Source organism: Ceratina calcarata, unplaced genomic scaffold (assembly GCF_001652005.2).
Source record: "Ceratina calcarata isolate Rehan_Ccalc_2016 unplaced genomic scaffold, ASM165200v1 scaffold145.2, whole genome shotgun sequence".
Lineage (NCBI taxonomy): Eukaryota > Metazoa > Arthropoda > Insecta > Hymenoptera > Apidae > Ceratina > Ceratina calcarata.
In genome coordinates, this window is record NW_017135665.1 from 337,714 (window position 1) to 356,203 (window position 18,490).

Below are 18,490 nucleotides of genomic sequence, written 5' to 3' on the forward strand. Positions count from 1 at the left end.
TATTTCCTTCTATATTTTTTAGCACGTAGCTATTTATTATTAGCATTGTTCTTCCGACGTCTGATTTCTTTTTAATTATAGGAAATGCGTTTTTCTAAGGTACATAAATTTTTGGGATTGACTGTATAGCCAATATTAAATATTGAATGTATCTATGAACATTTATTTCCATTTCTTCTTATACTGTACTCCTATAAATAACTTTTTCTTTAATACTCTGTGAACCAATGAACGAACACCTCTATTTTTTATGGAATGCGATTCACAAAGCGGCGGTCACCATGGAGAATATTAAACCGGCAACGGGTGAATTCAGAGAGAGCCAGTCCGATTTCACGGTACGCGAAACGAAATGATAGGGTTACGATGTTGATTCGCTCGGCAATGACCACCATGAATGCCAACAGCGACCACCGTAGTATAGCGCGTGCCGATATTAGAATGGGATTCGATAATGGAATCGCTTTCGCGCAAAATTGCTGTGTTTTATTTTGTTACCGGTGCAATGAACAGAACGGTGTAGAATGAAGTTTCAAAGGAGACCTCGGAACGGCGGTTGGTCGAATGAACCTGTGCCTTTATTCAATTTTCAAGCATTCGATTTTAATGAACCTTGATCCGTAATGCATGATAACGATGCTTTCCACAAGACCTGCTTGCTAGCTTCAATTGAATGTTATAATTATTATACAATTTGATCATCTCATAATTGATATAATGTTAGTCCTTAACGTAGCTCGATAGCATTTACAAAATATATACGATTTTAATACAAGTTGAACTAGACAAAGTTAGGATCATCATGTACTTTGAATATATCATGTATTTTGAAGAAAAATCTTTTACGAAGTCGATCTTGAACAGATAATTGATCTCGAACGAACACCGTTTCAAGATATTGTCATCCCTCGCAGAAAAAAACCCTCGTCGATTACACAGATCTCCAAAATCCAAAGCGGCGATCCTGGTGAGCGAGGAAACTTTCTATCATGAGAATTGTAGAGGACACGAGAATTAAGCTCGTGAGACTGTCGGATTAACATCTCTCTTTCTCCGTCTCTCTCGCCGGCAGACGACGAGGCGGAACCATGCCGTTGACAGTTTGTAAATGATCTAGTTTACCGCGCGAGAAACCGAGAAACCTCCGAGGGACGGAGGTCCTCGAATATAGAGCAGCAAGGGAAATGAGTACTGGCGGGCAAAGAGGAAAGACGGAAATTTGGGAGTTAAGCGAAGAAAAGGAGAAACCGAGGTAAAGGGTTCTCCTACTGCCGTTAACTATTCATCTTCGCGGCAATCCGGCAAACTTTCCACCCTTCCTTCCTTCCTTCCTTCCTTCCTTCGTTTGGTCCCTTCTCCTCAGGATTTAGATATACTGTCGCGCGACGAATCGCGATGTCATAAACATAACTCGTGAGCGAACACTTAATGTCTCTTGCCGAGTGCGATTCATTCTATTAAGCTCAAACTCCGGTTGATATATTGTAATCTGTGGCGTATAGGTAGCAAGATACTTATTAAAATTGAAATTGGCCTTACTGTTTATAAATGGAGAAGTAATAATGAATTTTGTAATCAATGTCATCAATTAATTATTAACTATCATTGAAATTGTATTAATAAAAGTATACAGTTCTTTTTCATTAAAAACAATGATTATATTTACTCTCCTTCCCAATATAAATGATTACCAATCATACAGAAAAAGGAATAATATTTTTCAGCGTATACTCAAACTATTATATTTACTGTGCTCAGAATGAAAACGTTCTCTACTGACCAGGGACGTCCAAACCGAAATCGTTTTCCCCTCTAAGCTACAATTACTTTTCTCGTTATTTAATATTCCTGTGTGTATAGACAGCTGGGACAATAGACAGCATTTAGTTAGCGTTTGATGTGAATCAAGCAACCCCCCAGTCACGGTGGAAAACGGATGAACGGACAAACGGACCGGACGGACGGACGGACGGACGGATGGCTTGTCATTTGCATACGATGAACCCGTAGCAGCGTTAACTGCTCGGGGACGCGGAACGAGCTACAAGTCACCTGGTACCGGTAATTGAAACGAGGGTAGAGCTTTCGCAGCGAGGGTCGCTCCAAGAGACAATCAGTACAGGAGAAAGTTCTTTCATCGGTCGAGTAATGATGGGACCGCCCGAATGCTTTCATTCCCGGCGAAAGAACGAAAGTGCTGATTAACACCGCTACAATTTCCAGCTGTCCACTTTACTTACGCGGTTTTTGGTCCAACTGGGAGAAAAATGAAATTTGTTGTACCAAATTGCCTTGATTTCGTGAAACGAGATTTGCAAATTTTTTACTCGGTTCAGAGATTGATGATCGGGCTGCGAATTTTATACATTTACAGGCAAATTGGATTTACAAACGTAATACAACATATGGAACACCAAAAATAAAATGATATATAGAAAATTGTTTAATCTGAATTCCATTTTTGAAACTATCTTCGACGATTTATTTTACATAAAAATGCATAGCGTACTGATTATGCTAAATACTGCTGACTTGTTTTTATACAAAGTATAAAGTTCTCTTTGTATTCTTTAACGAAGAGAGGAGCATCGTTTTTTGCAAGGAAGCGAGAAAGCTTTAAGAAGTAGTCTTTCAAGTTTTAATTCAATTCTGCTCTGTTGAGGTAAAATTAAGGGCCTTTGAAATATCGAAGCTTCAGAAAATTAATTTAAAGTACAAGTCTTAGGTTCGTAATCAACATCACCGCCATAATCTTTCAGTGTTCATTATGTAATAAATTGATCAGGTATTGTATAAATATATTCCAACAATTTGTATTTTTTATTTCACACCAATTTTTCATAGTTAATTTCAATTGTTCTTGATTTGTTAATTTCAATTGATCTTTCTATGTTCATAACGTAACCAACTGAACAGGTATAGATATATCCTAGCAATTCGTATTTTTTATTCCATTCACTATCATATATAATTCATTCCCACGTTTTAATAAAATATCGATAAATATTTCTAATGATAAAACAGTACTAAGAACATTATTAAGAACAGTATTATCATTATCCTTCACATTCTATCCTCATTCAATGAACAAGCTGACGTCAACTACAGATTCATATTTATCTTTGCACAATCAGCTCCCTTATAGAATTATCGTGGAACTATATAGAAAATTTACTGATTTGTGCGTAGCACAGAATAGCCGATTACCCCTTCCTTGGAAAGTGACTGACAGTGGCAGAGGGTAGAGTTGGACGAAACGAATCTGACCAAATAGTACAATGGAGAAAGAGATATAGGAAACGTCTGGCCATTGGTTTCTCCGCCTACTTCCGGTGAAATCTCAGGACACGTCCGTTTCGTTGGAACTTTTTGGGCGTGCGAGTGACATTGCTGGCCACCGTTGCCTCGTTCCATAATATGTCGTGTGATATTTAATTAAATTCTCCTTTTACTCATCCGGCCTGGTCCCGCAGTGCCTACCAGTCTGTAAAGTTTCAAGGGGTTCTCCTCCTCGCAAGGGCAACGCGTGCCCCGCCCTTCCCACCCTCAGCGCGAGACTTATTAACCGTTTCGACAAGGCCCCTTGACACGGCGAGTTTTTTCTTGCTTTCGTCTCTCCTGAGTGGGCCGTGCGACTAAACTGATTAAAAACCGGCCGATTAAACCTAATGAAGCAGAACGGAATTGGGAGGTCGCAGGGGATCGCACGGATTTCTCGTTAAAGCTTGCCAACCGCATGCCAGGATTTTACTACCACTCCAATCTCCGTTCTTCTTACGGAGTTACGGTAAGCAGAACGCGTGGCTGCGGATATCTGATCAAACTTTTAAGCTTCCTTTTCTCAGCGGAGTTTTAATTATGCATCAACGAACGTAGTGTTTATTGCGCTTGTCTGTTAAACCATTTATTTCAGTGTACTTATTTAGAAACTTTTGTGATGTATTATATAAAGTATCAGCTTGGACAACGAATGCAGGAGAATATTGCTTCTTACTGTCAATTGAGAACATAAATCCACTTGTTCCTGTTGCTTACTTATTTGTATTATTCTTTATCGTTTCATTAATTTAATGTATTCCCCCAGTGACATGCGAGGCACGTGTGTGAAGATTGACTGTAGTATATTGGACCGAAATCGAAAAAATTCATCGGCGTCAAACTTGTAATCGAGTGTAGGCGAATCTCGTTTCTAAAGTACTTGTTTATTTACCACATCTGTGCGAATGCTTTATTTGTCGAGAAACGACGAAACGCTATACCCTAACCGATTAGTTTCCGTCATCATTAATTATTTATAGCGTTGCAGACAGAAACGATCTGACCTCGGCAGCAAACATCGTTTCCCATGATTAGAATGCCGATCGCATCCGGGCAAGAAGTCGTATCAAAGAGCTCTACCGTCGGCCGGCGTGCCTCCAGCAGGACGGCAAACGTTTACCCGGCAAGTTTACTCAGGTCTTTTTCGTCAAACTTGATCGCCGCCACGTTCGCGCGAATTAAAAGCCCATGAATATGGTAAGGATGCAAATTCTAGGCGGGACGCGTGTTTGCCTGGGATCAGCGACGACCCGCATGACCGGCACGAGACACTGAGAAAATACCCGATTTGCGGATCCCTGGTGTCCACCGCGCCGGTTTCGGTTACGCGAGATAACTACGGGGGTTAATTACAAACCGGAACTGCGGACGTTCCGACGCGAGACTTCGATCGGGACCCTTGTTACCCTGAAACGGGTTAACGAGTGGCCAAAGTTTACGAGGCGGTACCGCAACGAGATGACTGCAAATCGAGTGAAATTGCCATAAGAGGATTGAAGCTGAATTGAAGAGAACTGTGTCAGTGAAGAATGTTTTAACATAATCACGCAACGGTGTATTTTAATTTTATAATTATCAGTGCTTAATCTTTTAATAAAATCATATAATGCATATGTATTTTTTGTAGTACAAAGCATTTATATTATACATGCCTTTGTTAAATCAGTCTTCAAATACCTTTAAAAATATTATATCTAACTTAGCGTTTTAAGGGGATTTCGAATCTTTTCCACTACAATGTACGTTGAAAAACCCGCCCGGAGTTATCCCGACCTGTACGCACTATTCGCTTATCGAGGGGCTTTTCCGGTTCTCTTACTACATGTTAACTGAGTTGCGGCCTCGATAATTCGTACACCGTAGTATTAGTCGTATCGACGGGGACTCGCCACATTAATTTGCCGCACGACCGCGGGAATTTCTGTTAACTCTATAATCCGACTTCCCAACCATCGCTACAGGTGCGTTCATAGTGCTTCTGACTTTGTTTCTCAGAGCATGAATGCAAAATATTGCAGCCAATTAAGAGAGTTTACTTGATAATTGAATTAACGATAAAATATAGCTAAAATTTTACATGGGCTTTCGTTTGCATATAAAAAGGTTTGCGTAGAAATTTCAAGGCTCTTCATTGCTTTATAACCGAGATATAACGTTTTAAAAATTTGCGAATTTTACAGAGTCTTATGGGAAAATAAATTTTCATTGACATTTTGTTATACAATGAATACGTTCGAATGAGTGCGAAAAAGAACGAAAAAGAAACGTTTAATCGTGCTCGACGGCAAAATGATATCAGAACTATGCAGAGCCAATCGATAAGCGAACAACTGGAACCGAGCGCTGATCATCATCCAAATGCCATCCTAAATAACCCTGATTTATGTGTCGTGTTTACGGATTATCTACCTCAATGATATTTAATCCCTGGAATAAATCATCTAATAATAGTGGCAAAAAATTATGTCCATCCTTTTTCGCATATTTTATAATTCGCATGCTTCTATCGTATTTTGCCACTGACCGAGCTTCCTCGATATTGCACAGTATTAGAAACTGCAGCAAATCTGGTATCGAGGCAGATATCGATTTGCAAATGCGGTCCATTTTAAAAGACTGAACGGTGATATATGACTACGGACTTCCATCCAAAATAAAATTGTTACGATACAAATTTAAAAGATTAAATTCAGACTGAAATTTCTCCTACCCATCAAGAACCATATATATTATACGTTTGATGATCTACACATATTTTGCACATTAATTATATTTTTTCTACATAGACTTTTTCTAAAAATATATAAAATTCTGCAGACTAGTAACATGTGTATATAATGTGCATAATTGAAAACTTGATAATTATACTTCGACGATCTCAAAATCTTCCCAATCCGTGTAAAAAATTCCTCGTTTTCCGCATTTAAATAAAGAAGTGATACTCTTAGTGGAATTTTGTTATGAGATGGAAACTCTTGTTAGATTCAATGCTCGGGTGCAGTAAGAAAGTGGTCCACCACTTACCCGTATACGGTCGGCAATAGTTGCGATTTACTTTGCTGTAGATTGTCGGCAGAGATGTCTCAGCTCCGGGCTCGACGTACGCTTTGTTCTTGCTGTCCCTGGGGTCACTGTACTGTTCCACAACCTCAACTTCCGCCTGAAAATCGAGTCGAGAATTGTACCTCTCTGTTACAATCTGGAAATATCTGTACTGTAGCTTAAAGTCATTTATATTCACAAAAGACGCACATATTTTCGGAAAGAAACGTTACCTATCAAAAACACAGTAATCCTCGCAAAGTATACGGAAGTTTTGCTTTGTACAAACTATACACAATAACTTTGTGATTCTGGAATAATAAGCGAGCATAAAAAACCAATGCTTCCAACGTTTGTTATGCACCATAAGAAGAACAATAGAACAGTAATTAAAACGCTTATGTGTTCCCGCATACGTTTCAACTTACGCGGGTGATCAAAGCAAAGGATAAACACAAAACGGGATTATCAACGTCTAAAGTATAGGAAAAGCCTTGGCGCCGTGAATAAACGCGATAAAACTGCTGAAAGCGGCTGGAGTACAAATTTTCCAACTACTAACTAGCTAGCTCGCACTAATTGTCGCGTCCCAGAATTGTCCGGGGAACTTTCAGCCCACAAAATGTCGCGATTTAGAACAAACGAGCAAAGTTATTCAGTATGAACATGAAATCATTCCCACATTGCGTATTAAATTTTAGAGGGACAAGAAACTAAAAATTTTCTGTAAAAGTTTATTTTTGCTGATATACTTGTTATTAAAGGAATTAATTTCAGCAAATAATTATGATAAGAGATTTCGCTTCAGGTTAAAAGTTCGCATGACAAGAAGCAGTATCGAGCAATTTCGATTGATTAAAAGTCCAGGAAACAGTTAATCAAGCAAATTCGGGTAAGTGCAGGTAATTCTACAAAGGGTAACAATTACGTAGAACCTAGACGGTGTAATTATAACAAGGCGGGTGGACTTTATGGAACGAGTACTATGAATCTCTTTGGTATTCCGGCAACGTTCGTGACGTAGTATTAATTCGTAGGAATGTTAAGTACCCTTTATTAAGCGAGAAGATTAGACGCAATTTCAGTCTCCATCGGTTACGCAACGTCTCCCGTTGTTTCGCGAAACGAGACCCGTGCCCGCGGTTGTTTTCTCCCGAAATAATGATCGTTTAAGAAAGGCTGGTAGACGGGGACCAGGGGAAACTAAAAATGTTTATCCTGCAGCCGGTTGGCCAAGGCATTACCGCAATTGGCTGCGTTTAGAGCAGGGAATTGCGTCGGACTAACGTGTCGCGTGCTTAGTCGAAGAAACTCTGGCAATAACCCTTCCCAATGGCATCCCCCAAGGGGACGAGGCTGGACGTTGTTAGTGCGCGCCAGCCAGCCAGCCAGCTCGCTGCCAAATTAGTATTGTTACAGAGTCGATAATTTGTATCGTCCAACTTGCCGTTGTTTGTTTTCCACTCGCACGAATCTCATTCCCCGGATGCGGAATTTCTGTCCTTCCTTCCTTCCCGAATCACAGCTTCTTTAGTTGTTTACGAAAACATTCCTCGTGGAGGATATATTGTGCTTGTCTCTTCATAGATTTACTTTATCTGATTTAGACATGCTCTGCTCTTTAGGTTAAAAAAATAAAGATTGATATAAAAATTATGAAATACTTTGAACGAGAACTTATGATGAGAAAAAAATGTATTGAAATAAACTTTACCAGTGGACTGTGGATTCTTATGCAAAATAAAGCATCTAAGATATACTCTTGGAGAATGAATTCTATATGTATTTTGCTTTCATTCATAAATCATCACAACACGCATGTTATTTCTACGAGTAACAGATCGCGTCCCAGAATTGTCCGGGGAACTTTCAGCCCACAAAATGTCGCGATTTAGAACAAACGAGCAAAGTTATTCAGTATGAACATGAAATCATTCCCACATTGCGTATTAAATTTTAGAGGGACAAGAAACTAAAAATTTTCTGTAAAAGTTTATTTTTGCTGATATACTTGTTATTAAAGGAATTAATTTCAGCAAATAATTATGATAAGAGATTTCGCTTCAGGTTAAAAGTTCGCATGACAAGAAGCAGTATCGAGCAATTTCGATTGATTAAAAGTCCAGGAAACAGTTAATCAAGCAAATTCGGGTAAGTGCAGGTAATTCTACAAAGGGTAACAATTACGTAGAACCTAGACGGTGTAATTATAACAAGGCGGGTGGACTTTATGGAACGAGTACTATGAATCTCTTTGGTATTCCGGCAACGTTCGTGACGTAGTATTAATTCGTAGGAATGTTAAGTACCCTTTATTAAGCGAGAAGATTAGACGCAATTTCAGTCTCCATCGGTTACGCAACGTCTCCCGTTGTTTCGCGAAACGAGACCCGTGCCCGCGGTTGTTTTCTCCCGAAATAATGATCGTTTAAGAAAGGCTGGTAGACGGGGACCAGGGGAAACTAAAAATGTTTATCCTGCAGCCGGTTGGCCAAGGCATTACCGCAATTGGCTGCGTTTAGAGCAGGGAATTGCGTCGGACTAACGTGTCGCGTGCTTAGTCGAAGAAACTCTGGCAATAACCCTTCCCAATGGCATCCCCCAAGGGGACGAGGCTGGACGTTGTTAGTGCGCGCCAGCCAGCCAGCCAGCTCGCTGCCAAATTAGTATTGTTACAGAGTCGATAATTTGTATCGTCCAACTTGCCGTTGTTTGTTTTCCACTCGCACGAATCTCATTCCCCGGATGCGGAATTTCTGTCCTTCCTTCCTTCCCGAATCACAGCTTCTTTAGTTGTTTACGAAAACATTCCTCGTGGAGGATATATTGTGCTTGTCTCTTCATAGATTTACTTTATCTGATTTAGACATGCTCTGCTCTTTAGGTTAAAAAAATAAAGATTGATATAAAAATTATCATAAAAATCCGCAGTCTACTTATCAGATTGTGTTCCTCATTTCTTTCATTAAGAATCTGCTCGTCACGAATCCACTTTCATTCACCTTGACCCCAACCATCCCCATTCCGTGGTTTTCGCATACGGCCAGATTATTAAACAGGCGAAGCGCGTGTACAATGTTTCGATCATCCCTCCATCCGAAGTGAAAAGCTTTACGCTCGCCACGCCAGAGGGAAATTCGCGTTCCGCTAACTTTCGATCTTAATGATAATAACGATAATAGAAGCAATAACGATAGCCTCGGGTTCTGAATGCGGAGACCGAACGCGGGGAGCAGAGAAAAACGAAAAGAGGGAGTCCCCGCTTCCTCGAAGAAGGCATCTGATCAATGGCGACGGAAACCTTCCCAGTTGCCTCTCCCTTGGAAGGAGGTTGTATCACGAATCGTTCGAAGACCCGAAGGAAAAGAGAAGACGGAGAAAACGAATTGAAATGACGAAGGTCTGCCGCAATGCGAGAAGAGGAAGATGAGCAAGACAAGTAGCCTTAAATTGAAAGAGGCCAAAATTGGAATTCTCCTGCCAAAGTTGAGCGTCGTGGCCCCGGGGCTGTTTCGAACACGCAGTCGATTGCCTTCACCTCCTCCTCCGCCTACCTCTCGGATTCGTTCGTTGGTCCTACTTTGGAACAGATACATTCGTGGATGTTTATACGGAAATTACGGGGGCGACTTCCGCGAGCGAAAGAACCGGGAGCCGATCGACTGTTGTAAATTCAATCACCCGCGCGGCTGATCCGATCTTAAGCGAGCGTAAACATATCGCTCGCTCGCTACAATAGCTGTATATGTATCTTCAGATACTTTCGTTATTTTTAAAACATTGTTATAAAAAAAAGGAAGCCTTTATTACGTTGATACCGAATACGCTGATCAGTTCGTAAATATATGTATGTATTGGAAGGATGGCATTTATTATATTTACTCTATTAATATAATATTTTGTGGGAGTACAATATTACAATAAAGCATAATAACGATGGTGGAAGCGTTTAAATGTTGGAGGGTCATAACTTTTTAGGTATGTCACACTTACATGTGCTATAAGTTAGAGCAGGGTCGCTGGGTTTACTGATATCTCGGGATAGAAGAGAACATTGATTTTGAGTGACGGTATACGACAGTTTGAAATATGTTTGAGTTAGGTGATCGATGAGCCGAATGTCATGTAGTGTCAGATTTGTAGTGATCTATGGTATCTTGTGGTTGAATCAGAAGTACGCTAGGATAGGTAGTTATGCCTGAGGCATTTTATGCAAAAAAGGAATTGAAAGGCTTATGTTTGAAAATTGAAATATGCAAATTGACATGACGTACGTTGTAAAATAAATGCCATAATTGAATAATTAGTACAATATCAACAAGACAACAAGGCGAAAAGTCACTCGATCATCAGACTTCTAACAAATATTAACATTTTTCTCGATGAATTATTGAAAGCAACAGTTCAATCAAAATTGAATCGAGAGAAGTATTTTTTCTTTAAACGTTATAATGGTTAAATTATAGTGAATTTCCAGATATTTTTGTTAATGAATGGAGTGATGAAATAAATTTACAGAAACAAATGCGGAAAGATGTATACGTAACTGGCAGATACTACATATACATGCACCCTGTCCCCTTGCGCATTTTAAACGATGTTATCTCGAGCAGCATTAGGCCACAGTCAGCAGGAACAATTATTAACACTCTGCTAGTAATCCCATTCCGGTTTATCGGACTTTAATGCCAAGTACCGTATTATAATTGACCGCAATTATTACCTAGCAATCCCTTTATACTACCGTAAGCGTGGTTTTCAGATCGTTTACCTTATTTCGTACTAATGGATCTTTATGTACACTTTCTTGTTTACAAACAAGCATGTGAAATTGTAATTAAATTAGTTAATTTTATCCTAATTCTAATTATACAAAAGAATATGCATCGACCGAGTAAATTGAAATGAAACCACGACCGTAATATCTTTTATTCAGCTGAATCAGAAATAGAGTATCGTTTATAACCTTGATGGGCTCCGTGTTCGCGCATAATATCGTGTTCTGGTTAAGTACTGACGAATTTTGCTGCTGAAGAAGCTTAGCCTGCAAAGTTCGAAACCTTCGGACGAGTCTGACACACTCTTCGAGACGCATCCAACTACACGACGATCTTCAAGAAGTTCTTGTAAATTTAATAAACTTCAGAAACTTCGAAACCTTGATATGCAGATTATTTTCTGCGAGAACTACTCTCGATAAATAACTTATGTGTTACGTACGTCAATTAAAACACTTTGAAGACCTAATCCCGAACTGGCAAAGCTGATCAATATAAATAACAGCAGCGATAACGAGACCCAAAAACAACGCTCATCGTCACCATAACTTCTCAGAACTAGTATTTATTACTTTGGGAAAGAATTTATTGCCACCGAAACTCATCCTATAATGTCTAATGCTACTTGGGACGTATAGGCATTGATATACTACTTCGTTATTGGTTCTTCCTAAAAGTTACGTATCCACTCGTATTGTATCCTGTCGCCATAGTATCCTGTAGTATCATCATCATCACGTATCGTGTCACATTCGTATCCTATACATTCTCGTTCATAAGTGTTAATACATATTGTAATATCTACTCTATTACACATTGTGTAAAACATGTAATCGAACCAGATGTTCTGTTGTAAGAGTGTGAATAAAAAAACAAGTGATAGCTTAATGTATGACCAATGAATGGTTATTATGTCTTATAATGCTTTAAACTCTAAAACTATTCATACATTTCATCATTGATGACATTCTAGTTTTCAAGTCATATCTGCTTTTTCTTATTTTGGCAGATAGGAAATTACTTAACAACGACGATACTATACAAATGGATGCGCTTCTTTATATACTTAATAATAAATGAATGAAGTGTAAAATCTTTCTAAAGTCAGAACTGCAAACTTCCAGGATGATTACAATACCATCAAACCGAGAACCGGGGTTTAAATATCGTCTGAAACCTCGAAGCTACGATGTTTAGGAAACCATAAATCCCCGTTTCACTTTCGCCCACCGCGACCGCGAAATTTCCATCGCGAGAAGAGAAGCAATCCCTCGCACGCTCGAACTTTCCCGCGCGGCGCAGCGCGAGGTTCTTTGTTAGAGTGATAAATGCGACCTACAGCCAAGCCCGACCTCACGCATAAAATAAAGCGCTAAAGTATTAAGTAGGGCTTACAAGCCCGGGAGTCGTAACGATTCACCCTCTTGAATCAAGTGGCACCCGTTTCCTCTCCTTCTCGCGCTTGCCCCCCCCCCTTCGGTTCACCCCTCTTTGCCGAGCACTTTCGTTGGGGAACGCCGCGGCACCGCGGTGACAACGAGGCAAACTTTTGTTCCAGGTGTCCTCGATCTTTCTTTCCTTTTCGTTTTCTTCTTCTTTACGACTCTTCTCTCGCGGCAACCATAACCTTTATGTTTCGCCGAGTGCCAACCGAGTTAGCAATTTGCTGATGATCGCGCGGGGATAAACTTTCTGGCAATGTTGTTGATTTCTATCTTTCACTTTCTTTCTCTTCTCCTTTGAATTACTTTACAAGTTGAAGGAAGCAGATTTTTTAATTAAAGTTTCCACTGCTTTGCCACTCTCCGTTTTTAGTATGTCGAATTTCGAGAAGAACAGGTGAATTTTGTTGAATTCTTGTTCGATTATCAACGTGTTTTGATTTCATAAATTTCCCTTGCACAGAATTACATAAATTTCGTCTGCTGTACCATCAAGATCGGATTTTCGGCAATTTACCGTAATACCATCGTATCGTTACTATCCATTTAAAAGAAAATAATGCGCACTTAAATGTCACAACGACAGGTGATATCTTGTGTTAAGAGTTCCATTTACGTGCGGTAGATCCAATTGCGTGCGAAAAGTCTGTTCCCGGGGATAAAGTAAATCCAGATTCCGAGATACAGTAATGGCGTCGTCGTCGGTTAAATACGCGCTGGATACAACGTACCGGTCGCAGTTTCGAGGACATCAGGAAGCATAGTCAAGGTGAGCCGTATTTCAAACGTTTAGGCGCGCGTTCCGCTCCGGGCGAAGCCAGGCAACAGAAACTGAGTGTTGGTACAATTATAAGCACCGCCGGAAGTCACCGAGCCTCCCTCTCACTCTTTTTCGACACGCCCGCCCACGTTTCCCTTCGCCCTTTCGTACGCTAGCTCGTTCGCTGGTTCGTTCTCTGTCGTTCTATCTAACGGGTCTCCTCCAGTATCCCCCTTCTTCGTCGCCAGTTCACCCTCCCTATGCCCAGCGGGTATTTTGTCACCATCGTAATTATATTTCTCCCTTCGACCGATTCCTCCGCAGCCGACGAGAAAATATCAATACTGTCGCTTACCGGAGGAAAGAATTCCGGTCCCATCCCGAAGATGTTTAGTATCGTTCCCATTGAGTTTAAAAACGGAGAACTTTGTACTTTTAATTTCAATTTGTCAATTTAAACAATCTTCAACCAGTTTAAATACAACAAAATTGGGTATTTTATGAATGTAATCATATAAATCAAAAAGGGTGTGACTTAAAAAGTCTCTACTGCATTATTCATTGTATCTTTCTTCTCCACTCTGTATGGACAAAAACTGATAACCTTCGTTGATTGAAAACGAGCTAGATTAAACCTAAACGTCGCAACGATCCAAATGCGACACGGTGACGTGATTACGCGAACAATGCGCGTTTATTGAACCGAGAGAACTTGAATAAAGCTGGCTGTATATCGATACATTGTTGTAAATCCAGCATGAAAATTTTCATCCTGATATAACTCATGCACAACGAAATGCCCCTCGAATGAGCCACGCAGAACCGTTAAACAGTCAGATTTAAGCCTTTGAACTTGAAAATAATGAACGCGTACAATAAATTCGGTACGATTCGTGTCAAGTGTCTTGATTAAAGGACGGATATTTATACAAATATTTATAGTGTCGACATAGAAACTGAAATTGAGATAGGAATTTTTTTTAACCAGATCGCGGATTTTATGCACTTGTCAAAAATAGTGAATGCGGAGAAAACATAAAGAATGCATTCAGCGTGCATAGTTATAAATGCACATCATTATTTCTGAAGAACAAAGAAAATCTCGTTTTCAGCATCACAAAATCCTTCATCACACTTTCTTTTCCATAAAAGTCAGTTTAGATATAACTTAGAAAAAAGAATGTGCACTTTCTATGTTGTACACGTTGGATGGATTTCTATATTATGTACACACCTAACTTTTCTATTACTATCATAAGATCCATAATCTAATCATAACTTTCGCCTAATTATTGAACCCATCCCGTGGTATTTTATTTTTTATTATAATTTTTAAATTGGTATTAGAGAAACGAAAGGTAAAATTCAGACATGACAATAGTGGTACTCACGTTCTCGACTGTAGGACTCGGTAGCGCCCACTGGACCGTAGAGGTTGCAGCCGCGGCACTGGCAGGACGTCTTTTATTTACGAAATCAACTGGTAGACTATAATCGTCGCACAGGGAAACCTGAAAGCAGAAGCATAACGACATAAATTATATTGTAGTTTCATGTTACACATAAATTATAATCATTTCAATATTAATAATCAAATAAAAATATATTTAAAATATGTGCTTCTATACTTTATTCGAAGTATTTTATACGATAAAATGTTTTCAAACAAAATACAGTAATAAATAATTTGTAATCTGAAATGGCATTGAGAACTGAACAGAATATTTTACATGAAATTATGCTTCGCAAACGATTCGGAGAAAATTATTTCGGTTGAAATCAATTAGTTGCGCCCATTATACTGAACGCGACGCATACACGTTTCGCAAACAGCTACGCGTACGGAATAAAAATATTGCCGGGTGGGTCATTAAGGGGACATTTCCGAATTAATTCGGATAATCGGGCGGACGGGGCCGCGCGCACGCAGGAAGCCCCTCGTTCGCAACAATTTCCTGGCACGCGGCTAAACTAGAGGAGAGAGAGAAAAAAAAATTACCGAGCAGAGCGTTAATCCCCGGCAATGTTCAGCGTGGCGCATGACGCGTGTGGCCCTCCCAAGGTACCGGGCGCTTCGTAAAATCTCCGACTAGAGGGAGGAGTAGCCGTTAAAACAAAAATTGCGAGGAATAAAGAATGGTCGAACCGAGTTCGGATAAAGACTGAAATGTGCGCGGAGAGCGGTGCCGGAGGGTGGGTCGACTGCGTGGCGCGGAAGTATAGTGCTGAGTAGCGCGAGGATTCGAGCCACTCGACAAATCGCAGGGTAAGCACCCGGAGCCCCTCGCGACCCCCGGCCCTAAGTCCCAATCGTCCGACGATCGGACCAGCTCATCAGCGATATTTACTGTCTGCCTGGAGAATCGATCTATCGACGGTCGCGTCTCCGCTCGACGGCCACCCGCTCTTGTTTTCTCCGCCCCCAGTAGCACCCATCGATGCGACACAGTCAGAGAGCCACAGCCACGGCCCACCACCTACGTCTGTGCATGCATATAAATCGAGACAATCGCGGATCCCCGGGGGCGGCTTATCGCGCTGGAGTTGAGCCGCGAAGGGGTGACCGAAGCGAGCACCCTGGGGCCACCCAACCCGGAGGGTCGGAGTGCGACGAAGAGGACTCGAGCGAGGGTTACACCGCACCGGGGAAGGGGTCTGGTTCCAGAGAGGAGACCCTACATGCAAATGGTCCGCATTTATCGTAAGCAAAGAGCGCCATATGAATATGTGAAGTGGGAAATGAAACAAAACAGAAAAAGGCGCGCCGCGAAGGGACGAACGGAAGCTCAAGACCCGGTCGACTGAACGTGCACGGAAATGGACAAAAGTCGATATTCCAGCGATTTTAGTTGTCGTGAATGGACTTCATGTAAGAGGAATTTAATGATCAACTACAATAGACTAAGTGCTTCGTGTATTATTAACAGGATAAATATTCGAAGAATTTTCTGATTTTGAAATTAATTATTAATAGTACACTGCATTAAATAATAATTTCAGATACAACGTTTGATGAACATCATGGATTACTACTGTACCAAATATCGATTATTTATATAAATATTGTCATACGATTATTTATATAAAAATAAATAAACATCGTACCATCAGATTAAATTTCTACTATGAAAAAGATATGGATTGTTTTTCAAACCATGAAATCGATGTACAGTAGCATAATACTTGGTAAACTTAACTGGCTTCGGGACCAAGTATTCTCCCCTGTACGGAACAGGAATACGTCCCTTTTGCGCTACGCGAAGCCAAATACGAACCGACTGACCATCGCACGGGACGGCCGATGGAATCTGGAGAAACCGCCAAATAGCCTGCAGCTAAGGAGTACCGTTTCACCGTTTCAAATTATAGCTATCCGGGACGGTCGCAGTGTCACAAGATACATTACACTTCCGTGCAATATTCGCCAGGGAGAAATTTACCTCCTCCGTATTCTATTTCCTCCTTCGTCTATCCCTCACTTCACTGTAATTTCGTTTTATCGTTGCCATCCTTATCTTGCTTCTTCAGGTTTTCGTTTATTACGCTTTGTAAATATGTAATAAGTAAATTGCGTATTCTTATGCAAAATAAAATAATTCAGAAAATGTAATCTAGACAGTAATTTGTTCTCTCTTTAAAAATTATAACATCGAGATATTTTAAATTTTCTCTACAAATGCATAAGATTTGCAGTCGAATGAGAAAGTTTCAAAAGAAGATCAAAAATTTTCTGTAAGAATTACAATGACATAAAGAATTATTTTTGTACTTATAGAATTTGTCTCGAATATTTACTTTATCCTGTCTTTTATTAATTTCAATATAATTAAATATCTATTATATTAATTATCTTATTTCGATATTAAAAACGTCATTCTGTTTTAAAGAGTGTCCGAATACTTTCTACACCCACTGTATAACAGGTCTTTGTCGAATCTTTGACTGGTATCTATTCATTAAACCAACCGCTCCCCCCCCCCCTCGTTTATTCTGCTCCCCTTTCACGAATCGAAACTCTTCGCTCCGCTGGGTGGCCATCCGATATTACCATGAATTTACATAGCCAGGCTTCCGAACTTACGAACATATTGCGTCGCTTTGATTTATGCGAAATATTTGCTAAATATTCCTGCTTAATCTCGGCCACGTTGGAATGCCACGCGACTCCTCGTCAAAGTTCTTGCGATGAAATCCACGGGGGGTCCGAAACGGAAAAAAAACTTTCGAGGGTGATTTCACCCTCGCGCGCCTCTTTTTTTCTTTCCCGCCCCGCGATTCGATGAACGGAATTAACGCTGGTGTGCTGGACTCTGATGCTAACAGCGAAAGGGAACTTTTGAAGAGAGGCATTGACGATTTCCTCTTTTCACTCTTTGTTGGTCGTTGAATAGAACAAAACTGAAAGCTTGCTCAACAGTTTGTTTATCTTTGTTTAGAAGACAATATGTTTCGCTGGATTTTCTAAGTAATTGCATTAGCTACTTCTAATAATCCGTAAATATTGTTTGTTAGTGACAGCTTATTTTTAAGAGTTGTCAAAGATAGTTAACCCGGAATTCCTCGCCTTTTTAAATGGTTTTACGATAGGGACCCAGCTTGCGTGGGCCTTAATAGGCTTTGCAAGGGTAGTGTCCAAATGGCGGGTGGCCCGAAGCCACGCGGCCATCGAGTATCATAAAATACGTTGGCCACGAGGAAACGTGGAAGCAGTTAAAAAAGGTAAAGCGGTTAGGCGCGGCTTAGCACTAACTAACAAAGATATTGTTGTTAAGGATCTGGCCACGGAGTGGGGAAGGCGAAGGTGCCTTCTGGTAAGAGGATGGTGAGGAACAGCACGGGACTTACCCCAGACTCTTTGGAAAGAACGCGTCTAGTTGGCTATCATTATAAATATCTAACATGTTGTTGCTTGATTTTGGCAGAATAATCTTGTGCAGTGATTGAGAGAATGGAAGATCAGGAGAAAAAATGTCAGGAAATGGTCGACAATAGTTAACTAGGATTAACGATGGAGCAATTTTAGACGGAAAGTTGGTATGCTAGAGAAATAGAGAAAGTAAAAGGAGAGGGAGACAGGGCAACGACACAGGGTGAGAGTAAAGCCCAAAGAGGGTAGCGAGCGCGTATTTCATGAACCCCTAAAGCAGCCC

At 40.4% G+C, this 18,490-nt stretch overlaps 1 protein-coding gene across 1 annotated transcript in view; it reads right to left on the reverse strand.

The window, feature by feature from the left end:
- hwt (SH2 domain-containing adapter heavyweight) overlaps positions 1-18,490 on the reverse strand; it is a 77,223-nt gene that overhangs the window by 41,654 nt on the left and 17,079 nt on the right. Inside the window, exons 2-3 of the mRNA XM_018034899.2 lie at positions 14,732-14,851; positions 6,343-6,478 (exon numbers count right to left, since the gene is read on the reverse strand). Of these exons, the coding sequence (XP_017890388.1) occupies positions 6,343-6,478; positions 14,732-14,851 (256 nt within the window). The remainder of the gene's footprint in view (positions 1-6,342; positions 6,479-14,731; positions 14,852-18,490) is intronic.